Source organism: Furipterus horrens, unplaced genomic scaffold (assembly GCF_987537825.1).
Source record: "Furipterus horrens unplaced genomic scaffold, mFurHor1.1.pri manual_scaffold_1, whole genome shotgun sequence".
In the NCBI taxonomy this organism is placed as follows: domain Eukaryota; kingdom Metazoa; phylum Chordata; class Mammalia; order Chiroptera; family Furipteridae; genus Furipterus; species Furipterus horrens.
The window spans coordinates 180,558,610-180,581,587 of record NW_028327171.1 but is presented as its reverse complement, the minus strand read 5'-3'; the positions used below and the strand labels follow the sequence as shown (position 1 = coordinate 180,581,587).

The window sequence follows — 22,978 nt, the reverse complement described above, 5'->3', positions numbered from 1 at the left end:
AAAATATAAAATATGCATATCAGGACTATAAAAGGTACATCAAAAAGAGGTCCAACCATGCATGCCATTATTCACTGGGCTTATAAAATGAGATGCTAGGGATATACATACAGGAGGTCCTGGTTTTCCATCGCTGCCTGGGCCTCCTGGGCTTCCGGGAATACCCTAAATTGAAAAAGTCATTCAGGTATTTTTAAAATAATTTAAAAAAAATACATCCATCTGTAGCACTTTGAGATATCCACTTACATATGTAGCCTCCTATATTCACACTTTTTTTTTTTCTGCCAGGAAAGTGTCTTAGTCAAAGTGTTCTATTTTCTGTTCTTTTTAAACTTATACGAGCTTAAGTTTTCTTAAAATAAAATTTTGTTTTGTTGCAAGCCTATAAAAGGTGTAGTCTAATTAAGATGACTTTGAAGCTTCTTAATTAGCCTTTTAGTCTTAGTAAACAGCAGTGTTTCTCTTTACCCTCATTCCTGGACCTCCAGGGGCACCATCTCGGCCTGGCTCTCCGGCAGCCCCTCTGGGCCCTGCAGGGCCCGGACCGCCGCGCTCCCCAGCGGGACCCTACATGGTGAAATGAATCAGCAGATGTGTTAAAGAGCCTTCAGTGACCTAAATATTGACCATATTTAGGTTACAACTAGAGAACTTTATTTGGTCTCTTAAAAAGAGCTGGTGTGCTGCTTACATGCTCAGTATAAAATCAACTGTTAACTATGAGTTCGATTGTTACATTGTAAATACTTTGAGGCAACATTGATTAATATCAATACTTAGTGGCTTAACAAGATATTTCTGTGAATACAAAATTAAATGTCCTGGATGGTATGAAATCATATTTGCATAGCATTTCAAAGTTTTCAAAGAACTTTTAGGCATGAGGCTGAAATGAATACTTCCCAATTGACAGGTAAGTTAAAGAATTCTCATTGAGGTTAAGTTACTTGCTTTAGTTACAAAAATAGCTCATCAAGGGCTAGAATCGTTGTTTTACACTGGAAATTATTTTTTCTTGAAAACTATTATATTTCTTTCAGATATTTAGGTTTTAATTAATGGGAAACTGTATAGAAGAATATACCTATTTGTAGTACTAGCACTTATGAAAATAGAAACTCAAGTTTTCTACCTTTTCTCCTGGAATTCCATTTGTCCCCGGAGGTCCTCGAAATCCAGGTTGACCCTGGAAATTGTAGAAGGCAAATATTTCAGTCCAAAGCATTGAAACTTTTCATAATATTTGAATGGCAATAGAGATATTTTCATGTTATAAATGCTACAAAACAATATCTGAGATGGGTATTCAGCTTAAGGAAAACCACGGTTGCTTCATCCTGAAGGTGAAGTTTTATACAGGTGATAATGATGCCGTTTTCCTTTTAGATGCCCATGGAAAACATACCCTTTCCCCTGCAGGTCCTGGAGGTCCATTTGAGCCAGGTTCTCCGGGTGAACCATCCTTGCCATCTTCACCCTTAGTTCCTGGAGTACCTGGGGAACCAGCTTCACCCTAAGGAAGGATGCCAACAAAGTAATAAGGGCTGAATTAGATTGCAAAATTCTTACCCGTTTACTTTCTAATTGTGCTGTATTTTCTAAAAGGTAGACAAATCTGTTGGGGTAATACTTACGCGTTCACCGCGCGGTCCTGGCTCTCCTCTGGCACCATTTTTACCTGCCTCGCCCTAAATGAAATAAAATCTTGGTTTAAAAACAGGGAGAATAGACTAACAAAATGATCACCAGTAACATTCAGTTATAAAATGAGAGTTAAATCAACATAAATTCAACTGAACAAGAGTAAAAGGCTTGCTATTTATGTTATTGCTGTTAAAATAAAGGCAGCCTTTTTAGGCAGCAAAGAAAAAATAGGTAACTTACTGGAGCTCCTCGCTGTCCAGGAGCGCCATTGGTACCAGCAGGTCCTGGAGGTCCCCGGGCTCCTGACAGTCCAGGAGCTCCAGGAATGCCAGCAGGACCCTAAAAACGAAAAGACAAGTATTAGCCAAACTTGAGCTTTCCTTTCTGAATAGCTAGCTTAATTAAGCATCACAAATGTATTGTCATGCAAAACAAAGGAAGCCAATTGTTGTGTGAGGGGTGAGATGAGGGTGAGGTGTGGGGGCATCTTACCATTTCACCTTTACCACCAGGACTACCATTAGTCCCAGGAGGGCCCTAAATGGGAAACAAAGCATATTAATAATAATGCAAATAGTGTGTATATATTAGAAGTTGTTTATATATTTGCAAAATGAATTTACTAGTAGGTGTTGTGTTTTATAGAGATTGAGTCCTCCAATTACAACACAGAAAATGTAGGCAAAATACGATCATTATGTGAATAAGTTAGAGAGTATATGAATTTGTACTGAATAATTAAATAAACAAATAAAAGGGGTTTAGGCTCGTTTCTTCTCTGAATTTTTTATTGGTGATTAGTTTGGGGTATATGCTTTTAAGCATCAAAATCTATCTTCTAATTCATTCTTTGTCATATAAATATTAAAGTTGTAAATTCTAGAACAGTGCAGACCTCAAAAACTATAATTTTTAGTACCAATCAAATCAGCATTTGCCACAATAGAGTCATTACAGAGCACTAAGCAATATTTTTTCAAAAAAGCAATTGAGTTAATAGCAATATGAAAACATATGCTTTCATGATATAAATGTAGCAACACTGTCCCACTCAATAGCCATGTCTGATACTCACAGGAGGACCTGGAGAACCAGCATGTCCCTGAGGTCCAGGTTCTCCTCTTTGTCCAGGGGAGCCACTTGTACCAGGAGATCCCGCAGGTCCAACTTCACCCTAAAAGATAAGCCCTAAATAGTCAGTTTCCCTTGCCATTTCTAATCTCTTAGCCAATTTAGTTTTCAGTCCCATTTAAACCCACCTCTCAAAGGCTGGAGTAGAATGACTATGCATACATTGTCTCAGGGATGTCTATACATGCTCTATATATGAATCATTAATCATAAAGGCAAAGAAAAATGATAGCTATGTGTGTGACTGTGTTATAGCTATGTCCCAGAAAGTGACTGGGAAAAGAGAAATGGCATCAGAAGAGATTACCAGGATAGCTGAATGCCAGATATAAGACAGCTTGGAATCCAGAAAGAGTGACAAAAGGAGACCAGGCTTCTGGTGGTAAGCACATAATAAAGCATACAGATGTCATATTATAAAGTTGAACATCTGAAATTTATATGATGTTATTAATCAATATTACCCCCAATACATTTAATTTATAAAAAAGAGTAGTACTTTAAAGATCTGTGTAGATAAAAGATATTTACTGGACTGGTAAAAAAAAAAAAATCTTCAAGAAGCAACCCAATGATTTTGCTGTCTTCAAGGTATATTTTATATTCTTCCATAGAAATACATGTTTACCTTAGCACCAGGGGAACCAGGGAATCCTGCAGTTCCAGGGGGACCGGGTGGGCCCTGAAAAATTTAAATACCATTTCAAGTACACAAAAGCTAATGCTACTAGTAAATAATATGTGAGCACATATACAATACAAAAGACAATTATGCATATAAAAATAGTATTGATCATTTGTGGATGAATATTATGTGGAGAACTAATGTGGTAATATAAAAAGTGAGTAACATCTAAAGTTAGAAAATATGGACCTTCCCCTGCTCTAGACTTATGCCACAAATCCCATGGCTTTATGCAAATTGCTTAGTCCTGAGCTCTCATTTATTAAATAGAAGTAACACTACTGTCTATCTTAATTGTCATTTCTTATAATGTCTATTCACTAAAATTGTAAGCACCACACAGATGTTAGCAACTGGCCAAGTATAGGAGTATCAGAAATTTGTTTATGGATTTAGCATTTTTAGATTTTTTAATTTATGACTTTAGTGTCATTTGAATCAGATGTTTATGAACAATGCCAAGTTTTGGGTCTCCAATCCCTATGATTTTAATATTCCACAATTCATAATTTCTCATTGCCTTGAAGCAAATCAGGGTTCAATAAAAAGTTACTTACTGGTTGTCCATCACTTCCTCGAGCACCATCATTACCTCGAGCCCCCTAGAAACAGAAGTTTGTCTTAAATATCTTCTTAGTTCTGAGAGACTGGTGACGAGTAATATTTTGATTAAAATTCTGATTCAACTGAGTTAACTTTTTCTTTAATATATTAAAATTTGCTTACTGATTGTATATATTTTAGAGTCAAATTGTTAAAATCCATATATATATATATATATAGCAATAATCTAACAGCACATTGGATTTTGTATTTTATAAGCTGAATGTGAATTAATGGCTCTGTGACATATGCAAAGTTAGCACTTAAAAAATATCCTCAACAGGCATAATAACTAAAGCACTTGTTTCCCTATAATGATGACTAAAATTTGATGGAGGTGACTTTAAGTGTGATATTGTAGAAAAGCAATTTTTCAGCAGATTGTCATAGCCCATATACCTGGCTGAACCACTTTATGACTCTGGGTTGTGATAGCTCTGTGTTGCTAACAATACTCACTGCGGCTCCAGGAAGTCCTGGCCGTCCTCTCTCACCGGGAGACCCTCTTGGACCCTACAGAATAAAATTGAAAGTATGGTTACACTTTAATCTTGACATGTGTAAGAACATTTGCTGAGGGAGCAAGGCAACTTTGGGTTAGATGGAGGCTTATAGTAAAGCTGAAAATTATATAAGAAATATCATTACCATGGGTCCAGGAGCTCCATTTTCACCAGGAAGACCATTTTCACCCTAGAAACATAAAATATATCACCATTGTATGTAACAGGAAGAAAATGTTTACTTTTTAAATCATAGCATATTATGAAAAATATTATGGAACCCAAGAAAGAGATATACATTTTAACAATATCAAATTTTTGTAGCATTTTTTTTGCCAGATATCTCAGTTCTGTATTTTAAAAACTTGTGGACTAAACAGAAGTAATTAATGACTTAGTTACTCAGAGGTGTTCATTCATTACTAATCTAGACAGTTCAAGTTGTCAGCTTTCATGGAAGCTTTAACAGAACATCTCAGTCAGTACTGTGCAGCTCTTGTAATGCAAAATTCAGGTAAATTTTGGAAAAAGTTAAATTCCAAAACATAAATCTTATATATAGCTATAACATTTAAATAAATTTAATTATGCAAATATGATATTGTTGTAATTCACCTTTAATCCAGGAGCTCCTGTTTCACCCTTTTCTCCATTTCGTCCATCAAAGCCCTATAAAAATAGTAAAAATATTAAAATCTACTAATAATACAAAATGCTTGAAAGCTTTATGTTGAATCTTTGTTAGTAGTTTTCCACATAACAATATTTTCAACATTAATATATATAATTTTAAAATCCTATAATTAGATTGAAGATATTTAACATTGATTTTATAGTAAAAAAACTGAACTAGTTAAAAGTATAATTTAGTACAATTAAGAAGCTGTCTTAACTATAGAGTAGCAAATATCAGTTTCATAGATTTTATTTATATTGTTGATAGATTTTTCACTCAGTTGAATCTACCTAATATTTTACATAGAATAAAACTGCTTAATTCTACCTATAAGTCATATTAACTAAGTCAATGAATACACATAACTATTATATTCTTATGTTTTTTTTTTCTTAGAGTTATAAGAAAATCAAATAATTCTTTCCCAAGTCTTTTCTGCACTTAAAATCAGCCTAATTGCTTTGTGTAAAATAACTAGTTTTCTTTTAGAATCAACCATTTTAACACATACTCAATAATATTGGTTAGGCAAGTATACATTGCTAAATGAAACAGCTTATAGTTAATTTAGAAACTACTTACTCTATGTCCTTTCATACCAGGGAAACCAGGCATACCAGCTGGACCTTTCATACCCTAAAATTAATGAATAGAAATGATTTTAATAAACCTTCAAAGAGAATCACAATCCAGTAATAAAATGCCTTCTATTTTAAAGTTTAGCACAACTTGGTTATGTAATAATTTCCAAGCCAAGATCATTATGATTACTTCAAATGACTCAGTGGATGCGGAAGACTTACTGGAGGTCCAGGCAATCCTCGCTCTCCAGTTCGTCCAGGTCTTCCTGATTCCCCCTATGTAGAGAAATAAACAATACACAGGTGTTTGTATAAATGAAAATACATTATAACCAAATAACTGATTAATTTGCATTTTTCTCACCAAAAACTCATGAAAATGGTTGGGCTAACCATATAACTGTGAGGTCAGTTTTCTTAATGAAAGGAATAAGAAGGGTTTTTCCCATCTTGATGTAAATTTATGAATAATGCAGACAATTTTTATCACTGAATTATTATGAACACCTCTCAATATATTGAGAAGAATTTTCAATTAAAATTAAATGAGATGGGGATTGTGGGCATTGAGAGGTATTAGAGGGACAGAGGTAATGAGAAAAAATAAAAATAAATTTTAAAAAAGAACATTAAATGGGAAAGAAAAAGAAGCATAATATTAAATGTGTTTATAAGTTTTTAAATTCATAAAGTATACTGATATTAATTTCTTCACTACAAGAGGCAAAGACAAAAAAAGTCTTATCTCTTCCTATTAAGTGATATAGTGGGTTCTGCCAGTCTGGAATTTAACAAATGGCATATAATGTTATGCCACTACTAGGTAGATATTCAAAGATTAATATGAGCTAAAATGCTATTAAGATATTAATAATTTTTGAGTAAGGGTTTTTCTCTGAAACTGTGGCTTATGGCATATGCTATTGAGACTATTCCAAGTTGAATTTTGCAGAATCCCCATTCAATCTTTAAAACTTACATCTTTCCCAGCAGGACCAGATGGACCCATAGCACCAGGAGGTCCAGGAGGGCCCTGAAAATAAGGAAATAAAAAATAAATAAATATGTAAATTTTTCTGTTATAGTCAGTCTGTCATTACACATTACATGTAATACTGGAAGCAACCTCCTTTTAGAAAATACTCTCAATATTTCTCATCAAGAAAATGACACATTGAATTGATATTATACCTATATTGTATCAACTTTTACTGTTGTTGAACTTATTTTTAATGAAAATTTAAAATATGCATTTATGTTTTATATCATACATGTGCATTTATAAACTTAGATGCACTTCTATATTTTTGAGATATTGAAATTTTAAATATATGGATATTTCCAAATACTTTTGAAATATTAAAATAACTTCACCTTACTTGCTTATTTACACATCATGTTTTCTTGAAGAAGCCTATTAGTTTATATTTATTTCTACTAAATTAAGTTTTAAAAAATTATATATCAAAAGAGTAGATATAAAGGTGAACTGAGTGACTATAGGAAAATTAAATCTATATTTAAGAGGCAGAGGATTTGTATCCACACTAGTAAGTAAACTATTATGATGGTTAATTAGCCAGAGATTTCCTAGAGGAAATAGTGTCCTTAAGATATTTGAACCATTAAAAGAATAGAAAAGATCTGTAAAACCCGTTCAACTATTATTAAAATACCATTTATTATTATAAATTGAAAATATGATCTATACTTTGTAGAAACCTATGGTTATATTTTAGGAAATGAAAGTGATTTCTACATGGAATTTTCAATTTAGTAAATATAGATAAATTGTTACTTACTGAAGGACCAGCTTGCCCAGGTTCACCAGGGGGACCTTGGTATCCTGGAGAACCCTAGTGAGTAGAATAATAAGTAACTATTTTTAAAGTAACCTAAACTTCATATGATTCATTTAGATTTTGAAGACAGTATGAAATCATATTTTTAGGTGTAGTAAGCAAATTTTATTCCAGTGTACAAAGATTAAAACCAAATATTTTCAGATCAGAATAAAGTTAATTTATCTCATTTCATCCACTTCATTCCAACGAAACTGAATTGTCTCAAACTTAGTTATGTTACCTGCAAATTATGCATGTGGTTTAATTTTATCAAAGTTTTAATTGCTAATATTTGTGGTGGAAAGGAATTAAATACGAAATTCCAACATGTTTGCAGGAATGATAGTGTCTTGGGTGTGACTTTCATACTTCATTGTGATTACACATGCTGGAATAACTAAATTGCAGTGGGATCTGTATTGACTTGATTTACATAATATGCTGTACTTACAGGGGAGCCAGGGTGACCGGAGGAACCAGGGGGGCCGGGAGGGCCTGGAGGACCCTAAAATGTAAATTTGAAGAATAAACACTGTATTAGCACATCAAAGAGAGGCCTTCATTTAGAAACAATACTGATATCTTTTAAAATATGAACAACTTACCTCATTATAACTGTTCATGGAGCTATTTTATTATATTTATTTTATTATATTTACTTACAATAAAGATATTACCAAAATGTCACTCTAAATGAAATTCCCACACAACCAACAAAAATTATTCATAAATATTATAAAATGTTGGCCTGAGCCCTTAAATGAGGATTCAAAATCTAGAAAAATACATGCAAATGTTATGAAAATCCTTTCAATATTAGGTACTGGTGAAGAAGCATTTTGGGGGGGGCCTGGCAGTCGAACATATTGTAGAAGAATAGTTACCTGCATACTCTACAACCTAGTTCCTAAAAATAATGATGTAAACCTGCCCAAAAGTTAGTTCTTAACTACATAACTGAGTTATGTAGACATGAATATTTATATGTATATATGAGAATCATCAATATATGGAACAATGATGAATTACAATTATAATCAATTGACTTATTATTTTTCAGAACTATAGATTAAATTAGAAAATGTTCAGTGTTGTCACTTATTTTTAAAGACTGTTAATAAATTTATAAATCTACAGTTGTAATTACATTTTCTCTCATAACTTCTTTTCTGGAATGTTTTTAGTGGCTTTTTAGTTTTTTTTTTTTAAAGTAAAAACTGTATATCCAATTTAATAAGAGGATTAATAATATAAATATAGCTGAGTAAGACCAGATGCTAACAGGGTTAATATAATTCTTCTTCTGGTTTTGAAGGATAAAAAAAAAAAAAAAAATCACAGCCCATACACCTTTAGAGAGTGGTAAAATTTTCTTTTTGGAATTTACATTATATGAATTTTAGTGTTGTTTCTTTAACTGCTCATCTGGATGTGTTAGTTAAAGTTTTGTCCTTTCTAGTTTTAGAAGTCACAAATATAGGGTCCAGTGATCTCAGCAACAATCCTCCATAATCTCTAAGAATCCAGTGTCATGTTTCATTTATACTTATGTACCTTTTCCTGGCAGTGAAATGACAACCTTTCCTAGTGTGATTCCTCCTGAGAGGCTGCCTACAACAGGGTCATTTACATGGCATGCCATGTATCATGTGCACATGCCTAGGTTTTAATAATTTTTTTCTATTTTTTTCTATCAAAACTCTAGATAATTTACATCCAAAGAAATCCTTTGGGTACAATGTGAATAGCTATCATTATGATAGATGAACTTAAAGACTTGATGAATTCTGGAAATAATTGTATTCAATTCCAGGGTTTGAGGTGAGACAGATTATGATATTGGGCATTCATCACTAATTAATGAAAAGACATTGAAAGAAGATTCTGAAAAACTTAGGTGAGAAAAAAAGGAAGTTAAAGGTAACAACATTTGGTTAAAATTAAGAATATATGACTGTGAGATCTAAGCATGAAGGCAGGTGGGCCTCACTATTATAGGTGGTTGCATAAAGGAAGAAACTAGTGGGCAAATAGGCAAGAATGAGAGGTGGTGAGGAAAAAATTAGGATAAAAGGCTCATGATAATCCTAATATTTTCCTTCCCAGTTTTCATAGAGAACAAGCTACTTTGTACAATTATCTTAAATTGTATATCACTAGAAGAACAACCATTCAAGATTTAACAAAGTAGAACACTAAATAATGCTCTAAAATGCTGAAAAACACTTGTACATACAGCTGGCCCGGGAAAGCCTGCCAGTCCTGCTCCTCCTATTCCAGACTTGACATCATAGGATTCAAACTGGGGAGAATAGTTCTGTAGCAAGAAGACCAGAAAGATATGATCATTTTGATATATATATATAAATTATAGTTTTATTTTTCAAAAGCATTTAGAAGTGCATGCATCATATACCACTCACTGAGAAAAACTTTCTGTATGCCAGAGGATGTGATATGGGTTATTTAATTATTTTGCTTATCCTATCTCTCTGTAGCTTTAGATATTCTACAGACATAGTTGCTTTGTAATCCACAAATCATGCAATTTGCTGCATGAGGTATTAATCCCAAATAATTTGTTCTTATATGATTTTACCCACAGCATTAGAATCACAGGATCATAGGTTGTTTGAGGCTAAAAGAGCTTTCAGAGCATGTGTATTCTGACCTTCTCACTTTGAGCAGAAAAATAAAGTCAAATCATTTTCTCAACTGTTAATGATACAAGTAAAATTTATATTCCCTGTTTTTTGGTTAGTATGTCAAACATATTCACCCCAAAATAAACATCTACATAGAATGTAAGCACAAGAATAAGAGAAAGGCTCATGTGTTTATTGGATTTTCTTGTAGAATATCTTATTTTGAATTGTAGGCTTAGTAATGGATTTTGTTTGACACCAGGATGTGAAAAGGCTAGATGATACCTTTTGCTTCCTGTTGAATTAATATTTGAAAAAATTTTAAAAAACATATAGTAATTTCTTACTATAGTTTTTAAAATTTTCCTTATTGCAACACAACAGAACTTTGGTTTATTTGTTTGGTTTTTTGTTTTACATGCAGTGTTAGTGGATTGCCCTGCTTTTCAAGAGGAACAGGTTGTGCTGTAAAGGCTTGGCCAGAGTAGTTAGTTGCACAGTCTTGAAAAATCTTGTTGACTTGAAGGCAGTAAGAAGTGTTCACAGCTCTTCAAATGCTTTTTTTTCAAAATGTTAAGAGGCTTTACTGTTGAGGTTATAAGGGAAATAGGCACAGTTGCAGCAATTCCTAAATCCTCTAGGTTAATTCTTTTGGGAGTTGATGGTTCATTTCTCAAACACAGTGCACGTGTTATATGTCTGCTAAGAAGTTGGGAAATTTCACGAAGATATAATAGCAATAGCATTAGCATTACAAGGAAGAGTAAGTATTTATAAAACACTTAGAATAGTGCCCAGCACTTATAAGCACTAAATAAGAATTTGTTAAGTATATGAAATCAGAGAATGGATAAAAGAACCCACAAAAGTGAGATGTAATATAGGCTAAAGAAAAGGAAATAAGTAGTATTTTAACAAGGGGAATATTTTCATCCAGGAATTTATTACCTGACCAACGGTAGGGCATGATTCACAGATTCCAGGGGGGCCAGGAGAACCAGGGGATCCTGGATGTCCTGGAATACCAGGGTCACCATTTCTCCCAGGAATACCAGGAGGGCCCTAAAAAATATCATTGGAAAAAAGTAATGAAAGAGTGAAAAGTCCGTGGCTCAGAATTATTATTAAACTGAAGCTTCTCTGCTTTATAATATAAGGAATCAACATAAGTAATACATTTTCTTGGGAATATATGCCTTTTAAACCAAATCACACAAATAATTTTAGTGTTGCTTATTCCATTGTATATTGACCTTTATTTTTCAAACTGATAATGGAGATGAAGACATTATATAAAGTTTAGGAATTTCCGCTTGAATCTTTACATGTACAATTATGGATTCTTAGTTTATTTTGCATCATTATTTAAATATGTACCCCCAAAGGAAATGTATAAATAATGAAAGCTCGAATATAAGATAGCTATTAGGAAAAAAAAAAAAGCAAACCACTTAAGAAACTAATTTTATTCCACTGAAGAATGTTTACTTACTGGATCTCCCTTGGGGCCTTGAGGTCCATGACCATTAGGAGGGCGAGTAGGCTAATGAATGGAAAAGTTACAGATTAAAAAGACATAGAGACAGTTTTTCCATGAAGTGTGTCCCAGTATGCATATTTAATTCTTATGCTAAGTTGCATCCAATTTCTAGTTGTAAACCAGAACATTCACCTTTTATTTGTAATATAACAACATGACTGTTTGACAGACATTACTCTCCCTTCTTTTCAGACACTAATAATATAGGAACTAGTCATATATTTAAATATAAATCTTGAAGTTGTACATATTTTCTTTACACTCACAACTGTTGGAGGTTGTGGGCAAACTGGACAACATTCTCCAAATGGGATCTCTGGGTTGGGACAGTCTAAGACTAGATCATCACATAATATGTCATCGCAGAGAACAGATCCTGAGTCACAGACGCATATTTGGCATGGTTCTGGCTTCCAGACATCTCTATCTGCATAGGCCTGACCGAGATGGGAGCACCCTCCATCGATATCTGGAAAATAAGCAAGATGGTGTGATATTTTCTCATGTTTTGCTGAAATTTCATTTTCATTTTACTGTCATGACTGTTTCTAATAGGCAAAGCAGAGACATTTTGAAACAAATAATATATTCCTTTCATTGAACTAATGTGTGAGTATCTTCTTATGAACATGCTTACTCAAAAAAATCCACAAATTACCAAGAATATCATATTTTTCCTACATACTTTGCTAAGTAGTAAGAAGCTATTTGAAATACCAAATCAGTTTATTAATATCACATTGGCACACCATAGTAAATTTTTCTTAAAGCAGGAAACATTTTAATTTCACTTATAGTAAGGATTTAACAAAATGGAAATCACACAAACAAACATTTATTTATTAATCGTGCAATTAAAAACAAGCCTTTCAACCCAATTGCTATTCTTTGGTTTAACAGTAGATGGGAGCATTAAACTATAAAGATAATTTTGTTACTACCTCTGTAGACTTTCTGGATTTTATTAACCTAGTTGAGAAATTCAGGGGAAACCTCAACTGCTCTTGGTAACATAACACTCTTCTAGAATTCTGGGAAAGCTTTAACAAAGCTTGTTGTACATACTGATTATCACTGTCAGTAGGTCAACATGATATGGCATAATATATTGGATATCCCATATAGATTTAAAAAGGTTTCCAAATTACAAAATGAAGGTGTTTTTTAAAAGCAACTATTGGTAAGAAATAAGTAAAAATAATAGGAAAAATAAGAATCATAGCGTGTATTTGAAGCTTAAAATGGTCAAAAATTTGCTTAAACCATAATTTTAGACTGTTTCAGCAACTATTACCAATGAATCAGCTTAGGGGTTGCCAAAATAAAACCTGGTCTCAATTCTTAAAGCATTAGCTGCGGTTATGGTTAAGTACAACTTTAGTTCTTGAGGATTACTATGATAGCTTGCCAGCATTGAGTAAATAAGTAAGAAGTTTCTAAACATCTGCAAAACTTTTTGCAAACAACAAATGATGTATTTAGTTAAGTACTTGTATTTTTGTAAAAAATGAACTTTTATTTTATTTTCTCAGAGCCAAGACCTTAAAATGTCTGCTGAAAGAGTCCTCCTTGGAGGAGGTAGGTAGCTAACAACCACACTTTGCTGCCTTGTCCCAAGAGGCCTTTAAGTGGGTCCTGAGATTTTTATATCTGGATACTACATACAGTCATGAATATCACCTTTTCAACTTCCCTTTTTTACATTCCCTCCACATCTGAAGTAATTGATTACGTTGATGCAAAATACGTTGGATTTACAGGTTTAGTTGGTTTGGTAAAAGTTCACAGAAAAGGAGATTTTCAGAACCTATGTACTCTACTACAGCCTCTTAAAAGTGCCTTTATTCCTGTTCCCACTTATGTGTGCAGATACAACTTTCTTGATATTGGGCAACACCCTTGATGGATTCAAATATTTTAAAAATTCACTCTTTGTGTTACAATTTCCCAATGTAGTCTACAGCTAATATAAGAAAGCGTGATTTTTTCATTGCAATTTTAAGTAGGAAAAGCTATTCTAGTTCCTCCTTTATGTTTGAAACAAATATATGAGAGAATATTAGGAAGAAATATTTTCTAAACTTTTAAAGGATCATTCCTCTCTACTTGGTACGCATAAAAATAGAATGCCAAATACTTATCAAATGCAAGTGAAGTAAGTCTATTTAAGTAGTGTTAAGAAAGACATGCTTATGAGAGGTATAAACGCAAGTTTTCATATTATTATGAAAAGTAATAATATGAGGGTCTAAGCATTAAGATCATTGTTCTGTAAACATAGTTGACATTTTAAATTTAAGAACTAAGTTCACTATTTTTTTCCAGAAAAGACCTGAAACTTTTAATGAGATGGAAGTCTGTTTAATAATATTCCATAAAATACTTTCTTTGATCTTTGCATTGACTTCTTTTTCTTAAAATGAATAATTTAAAAAAATTTCTTTAAGTTAACTTTATGAAATGTTCCAACTCAGAAAGACTGAGTTTTAGCTCAGTCTTTTCCCATTATTAATGTGGATTTCAGGCTTCCCTTCCCCTTGAGAATACCACTAGAATACAGAATGTTGACTGTTGGTAATAATACTGTATGTATGCTTGAAATTTGCCAAGAGACTCGATCTTAAGTGTTTTCACCACACACACACACAAAAATAACTACATGTGTTATGGATGCATTACTTAAGTTGATTGTGGTAATCATTTCACAAGGTACATGTATATCAAATCATCAAACTGTACTCTTTGAATATATACAATTTTATGTCAATGATACTTCAATAAAGCTGGGAAAAAATACTACTGGTTTATACTAATGATTCTTTCAGCTGTTTGTCTCTGGATCAGGAATAGACTTGTTATAAAAATTAGTCACTGGATACTAATGACAGTAAAGACGAATGAGCATAATAGTTTAAGTTAGGGTCAAGTAGCTCATATTTTAAATATCTTCTCTTCCTATGTTCTTAAAGTGTCTTAAAATTGATATAAATTTTTCCCTTGTGTATTCATCCTCCCATGTTTATGTCTCATTGAAGGTATCATCACATCACTAGAATTAAGTATTTTCCATTTACTCTGAAAATTACTAAATAAATGAGCACAATTATTGACTTACTAAAATTGTAAACAAATTTTTTAGAATTGGGTTAAACTCAATGTTATATAAACAAAAATTGTCGTTTAGCCTCCTGCTTCCAAATTTTATTAGAAAACATGTGCATTATGGTTTTTAAAACACAGCGTAAAGGTTAAGTTATTTTAAGAGTACTCTTTTTTGAAAAGTAGAGTACTCTTTTTTGGGCTAAGTAATAAGTGAAAATTGGAATGCTTTAAAAATAAGAATTAATGCAGTTTTATGTATTGCCATAACTTATTTCACAGACATTTGAAAGAAATTTGGCTCTCCTGAAGAGTCAGTTCCTGTAGAAAATTGTGGCTGAAAGTCAGATTTCTCTATTGCATTACCTCAGTTACTTTTTTGAAAGTATGGTGAGTTGTTGGCAGTTTCCTCTAATTTCTTGTTCTGTGCATGACAAAGTATGGTTGGCAATATGTTCTCCCGGAAGCTAAAATTCTTACACAGATGTCTCGTGGCCCTCAGTTTTAGTATTATAGCCTAGTTATACATGGGGAAATTATGGCAGTTAAGGAGAAAAAACATTTTGTTTTCAAGAGGGGTAAAATGATCCAGTTAGCTACTTGCAGTACTAAGAAATGGAGAATAGTAAACTGAATTTACAAATAATAGTTATCTCGTATTATTCCCTTCTTAGACACTTACATTCAGAGCTACTTTGATTTTTAAAAAGTTAAATTCTTTTTCAAAAAATGTTAAGTGAAAAAGCAAATAATCTCATTTTCACTACTGGACAAGTATAATAGGTTTTCCAATTATTTCCCTTATTGTAATTGCTTAAACCAAGTCTCACTGTTCCAATTTGTAATTAATTTTTAACTCCACCTCTCATGTCACCTGATGCCTCTGGTCCCTATTACAAAGTACAGTACTGAAGTAAATTTATTTATGGTCATACAAGCAATTCATTAGTCTAAATCATCTCCTTACTGGGATTTAAATTACAAAATAAAATGAAGCTAATATATGACATAATTCATTCTTGGCTTCTTTTATTTTCTAGCTCTCTATTTTGGAACTTCGGGGAAAAATAAAACCAAGTAACATAATCTAATATTTTTAGATTTGCTTAATGCTTTTCTTTTTGTTCTTATTCTTCAAATGTTAATTTATGCTGATCTTATTGTTATGACTAAAAAAATAATGCAAATTATGTTTCTCATAGTTTCATTTTTCTAGTAATATAATATTTCCTAAAGCGTCCAGATTGTTAATTAAGCTTGAATGACAAGTTTGATATTTTTGTCTTCTCTTTTTACTGAGAGATATGATATATATGTAAATTATCATAACATGCTTTCTTTTTATTTTAGAAGGATGAATATTTTGTAAGTGAATATATGGAGTTTATATAGTTTCCAACTCAAATATGTTTGGCTTTTAAATGATACTGTCTGGAGAATATACATTTTTATTAAATATGTTTCTGTTGCTTATATATTTGTTGGACTAGCTTCAAGTACATTAATTAACAGACAGGTCTTTGAAGGAAAGATTTGTAGACCTATACAGATGGATAATTTCAATTTTAAAATGTTTGCATGAACAAGATAGATTCTACTTGTTCTTGTTCCCACCAAAAAGCTTAAAATTTCTATGAATCATCATTCCTAGATGTTTTCTTATTTTATTTCTTATATATATATATGTTTTTTATGCCTCCAATTATAAGTTTCCTTTTAGGTGATTAATATTTTATCCTACAAAAAATAAAAATAATTAGAGAGTTGAAATGAAAAGTATCATGTATCTAACAATCAGCAATGGTAATGCAATATAATTGGATTAGTGATAAAGTGTATGATTCTTAATTAGTATGTACTACTTTTATTATAGTTTGCAAATACCTTTAAATGTTGTATTTGATAACCAAAACTTTATATCTTACCTTTCTTATCACTAAGTCACTAAGTACTTTAATTTCTTCCTTACAGTAATTTTATTTTCCAGTGTTAGTAAAACATATTAGACAGAACTTATACAGCATCTCCTATGTTATAGCCACTGTTCTGTCTTGCCTATTTACTTACTCTTTCCAAAGGCCCTAGGATGTAAATGCTATCATAATCCTCATTTTACAGATGAGGAATCTGAGGCACAGAAATATTTAGTAATTTTCCCAAGGTTATACACTGAAGGGTAAAGCTAAGATTTGAATCCAGGAAAGCTGTCTCTAAATTTGATACATACTCTCAACTACCATGTGCCATTCCCTTTCTGCAATTTCAAGGGCAAGATAGGATTAAAGGTGCCAGCTTCAAAGCTCTGTCCCTTTATGGTTTTTAAACGCTGCAAGCTGAATATCAGAGTCTAAAAGGGTAGATTATTTTAGCAAAGGGATACCAGTTTTCTGTAGAATGACTTTCCTATCTGGTTTGAAACCAAGAAGTTAACATCTGGAGTTTAATTCTGTTGTTTACTTTCTCCTGACCTTATAAAAAAGAATTATACCTTCAAGGCCACCCTAACAGCATCCAGACCACCAACATGTGACTGGAAAACCTAGCACACATTTTACTATATACAGAAAAGTAGGATTCCAACAGCAACAGACACAATAATACTTCTGTATCCAATGTCCAAAACATTATTAGGATGTCACACTAAGGCATTAATTTTCACGCAATAGAATTAGTAAATAATTCGTATTAATGGACTTCTAACTTCACTAGAAGCTTCCCTTCTAAGTGTAGACATTATGAACATATTATTCAGTTCCAAAGAGTATTTTTCTCATTCTCATTAGCTTGAGAAATACAATCTCTGTTTGCCATCTTCCACACCAAATACTATTGAAAACACAGTTTCAGAAAAGTAAATGACATTTTACTGAAGCAGTTATTTCTCAATGTGAGTTTTAAAAAAGCAGTTTGAATTGTTAATAGTTTCTGGATCTTTTGTCTTTGATTTTTTACATCTCTCGAGTATTTTAATTTTGTCCTCTTGTTTGAACTTTTCCTTTTGTTCATTAAGATTACACTTTAAATGGCAGTTCTTGACCTCAGTTATGGAAAGTACAAGGGATTTGTTAGTTAATCTGAAAGGAATCCACTTCTGCTGTGTTTTCATTAAGCACAGACAGACATTCTAGTGGTTAATGTAACTCCCCAAACTGCAGTTAACAAATGATTTGTGTAAGAATAGCTATCTCATTTTTTCCGTTGTCATCTTGACATGAAACAGGCAAAGTTTCCCTTTTCAAAACTATGGGTATTTTTTTTACACCACAAGACTCCCCCCGCCCCTCACGTTTTGAATGTGGAAAACAGTGGGACTGAACTTTTTTTCCAGGGAAAACTGTTTTACAAGAAGCAGTCCACTGAGATGTTTCCAGAAAGTTATTGTAGACCTGAAAACTTTACAAATGTTCTTCATGTCCAGTAAAGGCAATAATATCTTTCATGTTTAAACTGTAACTCTTAAGCAATCCACTTTAATCACTTCAAGACGATGATATCATTTGATGTTGCAGAATCAAAGAACTAGGCTACAAAACCTTTGGAACTCCGCACTGAAGGCGTCATCATCCACAGTGAAAACCATAGGGTTTCAGTAGATGGCACTCTTCTCTCTGAATGACAGTTTAAGGTCAGGCATGCAGCTCCGTAGGTGTGGAACAGGGGCTTTTCTGAGGAGTTATCTAAAGTCTCAACTCTACTCCTGGAAAACAGAGCCAATGGTTCTAGATTTTTTAAAAATAAGCCTGTAGATAAGATATCAATCCAAGAATCTTCACTAGTTAAAAGACATACTCACACTCTTTCCTTCTTTCCCAGAATTATTCCAATGGATATGCTGGTTCCTACAATACTGAGATGTTTAATTTCAGAGTTTAATAGAAATATCAATTTACCTATAGGTCTTTAGATCATCTGGTGTTGAATACTCTGGAGACAATAAGGAAATACAAGTTTTCATAAATGAAAACAATATTTCGTATTAATACTTTATTTTCTTAGAATTTATATTGCAGAACTGAAAATATTTTCTGGTTAAGTTATAAGTGAGTCTCTTGTTTAAAAAACAGATTTACCAATTCAAAGTGGAGTGCTTAACAAAAATACCTACCCTTTTTTTAACCTTTAGAAATGCATTAGCTCATGTATTTTCTAGGAGAGTATATAAATTTTTAGCATCTGTTGTCAATGATAGTCACAAAAATAAGAAAATTCATATACTCTGAATTTAATGTGTATTTTATTTATTCCAATTACCTAGCATTTAACAGAGCTTTAGTTCTAGTCTTAACTCTGTCATTTCCTAGTTGTGTAATCTCAATCAAAGCACTGAATCAATGTTAGATTTCTGACGCTGAAGCATGTGAGCAATTATGCATTCTCTATGCTTAAAAGTATAATTGTTTCTAGTGACTTTTATACTAGATTTTTCCCATCAGTTAGGCATGTTTAATTTTAGGGGCAACACAAATCAGAAAACTTGAAGGTTACTTGATCTGTTACAAATTCTCTTTTTAAGCATAATGGAGTAGATTCTTACAATCTATAAAAAGGAAATGATTCTCTGAGTTCATTTATAGTTTTGTAATTCTAAAACAATTAAAGACCCACAGTTAATTTTCACAGTGGAATTATCAGAATAGCAAAATACAAGCTTAGAATTCAGAATACTTTTAATTAAAATAAAGTTTATCTCCCTGTCCTAATGAAGTAATACTATTTAGTAATGTCTTCCCATTTATCTATCTAATAAGTGATACTAAAATACTTTTGTCAAATAAGGACTACATCAGAAACTTGAAAATATTTTTTACAATATCATTATATATTATATATGGAATAGTTATATGTGGAATTTTGAAACTGGCCATAACATCAAACTCATTTCCAAATAGTTTTTAAATATTGTTACTGTTGTGTGTGAGTATATGTATTTGGCATATGTTATAAGTAATATACTTACATTCTTAGGAAAGTAGTATTTAATATTTAAAATTTGTACATGTAATATTTTTAAATCTCATTATAAAATAAGGAATCCAGCTGTGTGTAACATTTATGTTGGCATTGGTTAAGTAACTCTGCCTGTCAGCCACTAGGTGGTGAGTCTTTGTGCTTAAAATTTGGCATGTTTATAAACTACAGGAAATATAAAACAGACCACATTTCTCCATTGGTGGAATAAAATACATGAATTAAATAGAACTTTCACAAATTTGTAAAAAGATCACAGTTCTTTGTGAGGACATGTTTTATGTTCTAGGAAATTCATGTGAGTAGACTAGAAGTTAGTGTTCATCACAGCTGAGCTGTTTCTCTGTGGGATTCTCAGAGCACACACAAGAAACCTGTACCCTAGAGCTATATGTGACTGTTCTTTATGTGCTGTGCATTCAGCCACCCCCTGTAACCTCCCCAAAGCTAATCCGCCCACAGAATTTTCTTGTAAAACCTATAAGGAACACAAGATATTCTATATTGAAGTACTTAACTTTTTTAAATCACAAACAATGGCAATGAACTGAACAAAATCCCTTTCAACTTCTTTTGAACTTAAAAGCACAGAAATATATCAGCAAAACTGTATAGCTGTTTATTATTTTCTGAAGCTAAAGAGAAAATTTAAAAAATGTGGTGTAGAGATAATGTAGGTATCAAACATTTTTTCCTCTCTAAAGTTGGATTTAGAAGAAAAGTAGGCATAGTGCTTATAAAAATTATAACCACTAGGCAATTACAAATATTTTGTCAGTCTTTGAACTAAATACCAAAGGTTTGTAGACTTTCCAACAAATGGGAACTCTATGTTTTTTTTTTTTTTTCAAGAAATCAGAAGAATTTAAGAGCTCAAAAAATGTAAAAGTCTTTATTGAGGTGGCAGGGAGGGGGGGTTATAATAGTCATTTGGTATTGTAGCCACCACTAGGAGTTGCAGTATCCTTTGGGAGGGACAGAATAGGGGAGAAAAGGGTGGAGAAATAATAAAGAATGGAGGATTGAGGATTCTAGGAAAGAAAGAAGGAGAAGGCCAGAGGAGAGAAGAAAACAGATGGAAGTATAGGGAGGACACCTGGTGATAAGGGAGGGGGTGATAAAGGGAAAAGAGAAGAAAAGAGGTGAGGAGAGATGGGCTTGCCTAGAAGTGGGTGGGGTGATGAGTGAAAGAATTAAAAGGGGGAGGAAGTGAAAAGGAGCCAAAAGGGGTGGAGACATACAAAGGAAGGGAAAGGAAAGAAGAGGAATAAGGAGGGTGGGGATAAAAAGAACAAGAAATATGGATGTTTCTTTTCTTTTGTAGCCATAGGCTGAATATAACTGAATAAATGTCATTGTGTGTTTCCCCCTATTACATATATGACCTGTGAGGACATCAAAAATATTTGATACTAAAAACAAAGAAAACCATTTTCAGATACCATGTTTACAAAAAGTATAGGTTTAAATGTAGGCATTTTTGATTATGGGCAAATAGAAATTAATATGTAATGCCTTCTTCTAGCACCTTCAAATATAACATTTAAATATTTATTTCTATTTAAGTTTTTATTCCAATAAACCCAGTATTTTCATGTCTAAGGGAAACATATGATTAAAAAGGAATATTTTCACATAATCAAATAATGAGAAAAATGTGGTTTGAGAGAAATTAGAACATAAAAATCACTGTTTGCACTTATTAGGAAATAAAACAAATGAATCCTTTTCGAAGTCAAATAGTGCTAGTGTCTTTACCTTGTTTGCAGAAAAGTCAAACATTTCTGTACCAGATATAATGTAAAACAGTCTGTATTAATGCAAATGTAGGTAAAAATGCAGATCTTATGTAAAATACTAGATCCTTAACAATAAACTATTAGAAAATATGTATTAATCAACTGTGTAAGTGCTTGAAACAGACTAAAGATAGAAACCATGAAACACTTTGAGCAGTTTTAACCCGTTTAAAGGGTTTAAGATATTATCTTGTTGCCATTTTACAGAAATCTATTCAGTAATTCTAACATTGTGTAGTATTTTCCTTTAGACTATTCTTAATGCAAGCCATTTTTTAAAATGCATTATCATATTGGAAAAACAATGCTCAATATTCTATCCTTACAAAGAAGCCAGCATACAAAGAAAAGCACAAACCTATTGCAGACCAATAACTTCCAGACTGCCTAGGGAAGCATTCCAAGATGTTAATAATCCAGGAGGGGAACTTTTTAAGGCCATTTTAAGACTTTCCAGTGCCGTGAACATGAAAACAAGTTAGTACAAAAACATCTTTATCTTAAACAACCAGCAAACTTTTAAATATAAAGATGACAATATTTTATCTGAGCAAATGTAATAAAAAGGTACCATCATGGTCAGTTCTACACTTCACAATTGGGAGCTTACAGGAGAAATGATCAGTTAGGAGACTGATTTCCCCTTGATGACTTTTTTGCAAGCAAAAGTAAAGACAAAAAGTTAATAAGTTTGTTTAAATTTAAAAAAATATCAGAATCTACTCACCTTCCGGGAGCTGTTGTGCCAAAATAACAATGGGATGAAGCAGAGTGAGAAGTAACCAGGTCCCCTTTTGCACAAAGCTCATCATGTCTAAATATCAGACATGAGACTCTTTGTGCAAAAAGGAGAAAAGCAAAGCAGTTCAAAGTAGCACCATCAGTTGTTCCCTGCCCTTCAGCACCGGGCCCGTCATAAAAGTCAGCCACTGAGATTCCTTTGCTTTGGACTTAAATAGGAAAAAGTTTGGCTTCCCTCACTTCCCAGCCCCTTTCTGAAATATGAGAGCAGCACCCATCCCCTTAGCAGGAAGAGAAATGATTAATATGTCTTTTTCTCTTATAGAAGACACAACCCACAAAGAAAAATAGCACATCTGGAGCTTGTGTGCATCTGTTTAAATATAAGTTTGTTATATACTTCAGTCACATATATGTTTATGTAATTTAGGAATATATATCAAAGTGCTCTGCCTTGCATTTTAATAAAATAATTAAATGTATGTACTTTTAAAATTTTCCCTTGTAACATGAGTA

At 32.5% G+C, this 22,978-nt stretch overlaps 1 protein-coding gene across 1 annotated transcript in view; it reads right to left on the bottom strand.

Annotated features, from left to right (window-relative positions):
* COL3A1 (collagen type III alpha 1 chain) overlaps window positions 1-22,657 on the bottom strand; it is a 40,180-nt gene extending 17,523 nt beyond the window's left edge. The window contains exons 1-23 of the mRNA XM_090281571.1: window positions 22,449-22,657; window positions 12,122-12,324; window positions 11,808-11,858; window positions 11,264-11,377; window positions 9,907-9,987; window positions 8,122-8,175; window positions 7,629-7,682; window positions 6,806-6,859; window positions 6,049-6,102; window positions 5,828-5,881; window positions 5,185-5,238; window positions 4,715-4,759; window positions 4,526-4,579; window positions 4,021-4,065; window positions 3,407-3,460; window positions 2,723-2,821; window positions 2,140-2,184; window positions 1,888-1,986; window positions 1,638-1,691; window positions 1,409-1,516; window positions 1,136-1,189; window positions 472-570; window positions 112-165 (exon numbers count right to left, since the gene is read on the bottom strand). Coding sequence (XP_090137697.1) covers window positions 112-165; window positions 472-570; window positions 1,136-1,189; window positions 1,409-1,516; window positions 1,638-1,691; window positions 1,888-1,986; window positions 2,140-2,184; window positions 2,723-2,821; window positions 3,407-3,460; window positions 4,021-4,065; window positions 4,526-4,579; window positions 4,715-4,759; window positions 5,185-5,238; window positions 5,828-5,881; window positions 6,049-6,102; window positions 6,806-6,859; window positions 7,629-7,682; window positions 8,122-8,175; window positions 9,907-9,987; window positions 11,264-11,377; window positions 11,808-11,858; window positions 12,122-12,324; window positions 22,449-22,533 — 1,668 coding nt within the window. The 5' untranslated portion in view covers window positions 22,534-22,657. The remainder of the gene's footprint in view (window positions 1-111; window positions 166-471; window positions 571-1,135; window positions 1,190-1,408; window positions 1,517-1,637; window positions 1,692-1,887; window positions 1,987-2,139; window positions 2,185-2,722; window positions 2,822-3,406; window positions 3,461-4,020; window positions 4,066-4,525; window positions 4,580-4,714; window positions 4,760-5,184; window positions 5,239-5,827; window positions 5,882-6,048; window positions 6,103-6,805; window positions 6,860-7,628; window positions 7,683-8,121; window positions 8,176-9,906; window positions 9,988-11,263; window positions 11,378-11,807; window positions 11,859-12,121; window positions 12,325-22,448) is intronic.
* Window positions 22,658-22,978: the final 321 nt, after the last annotated feature.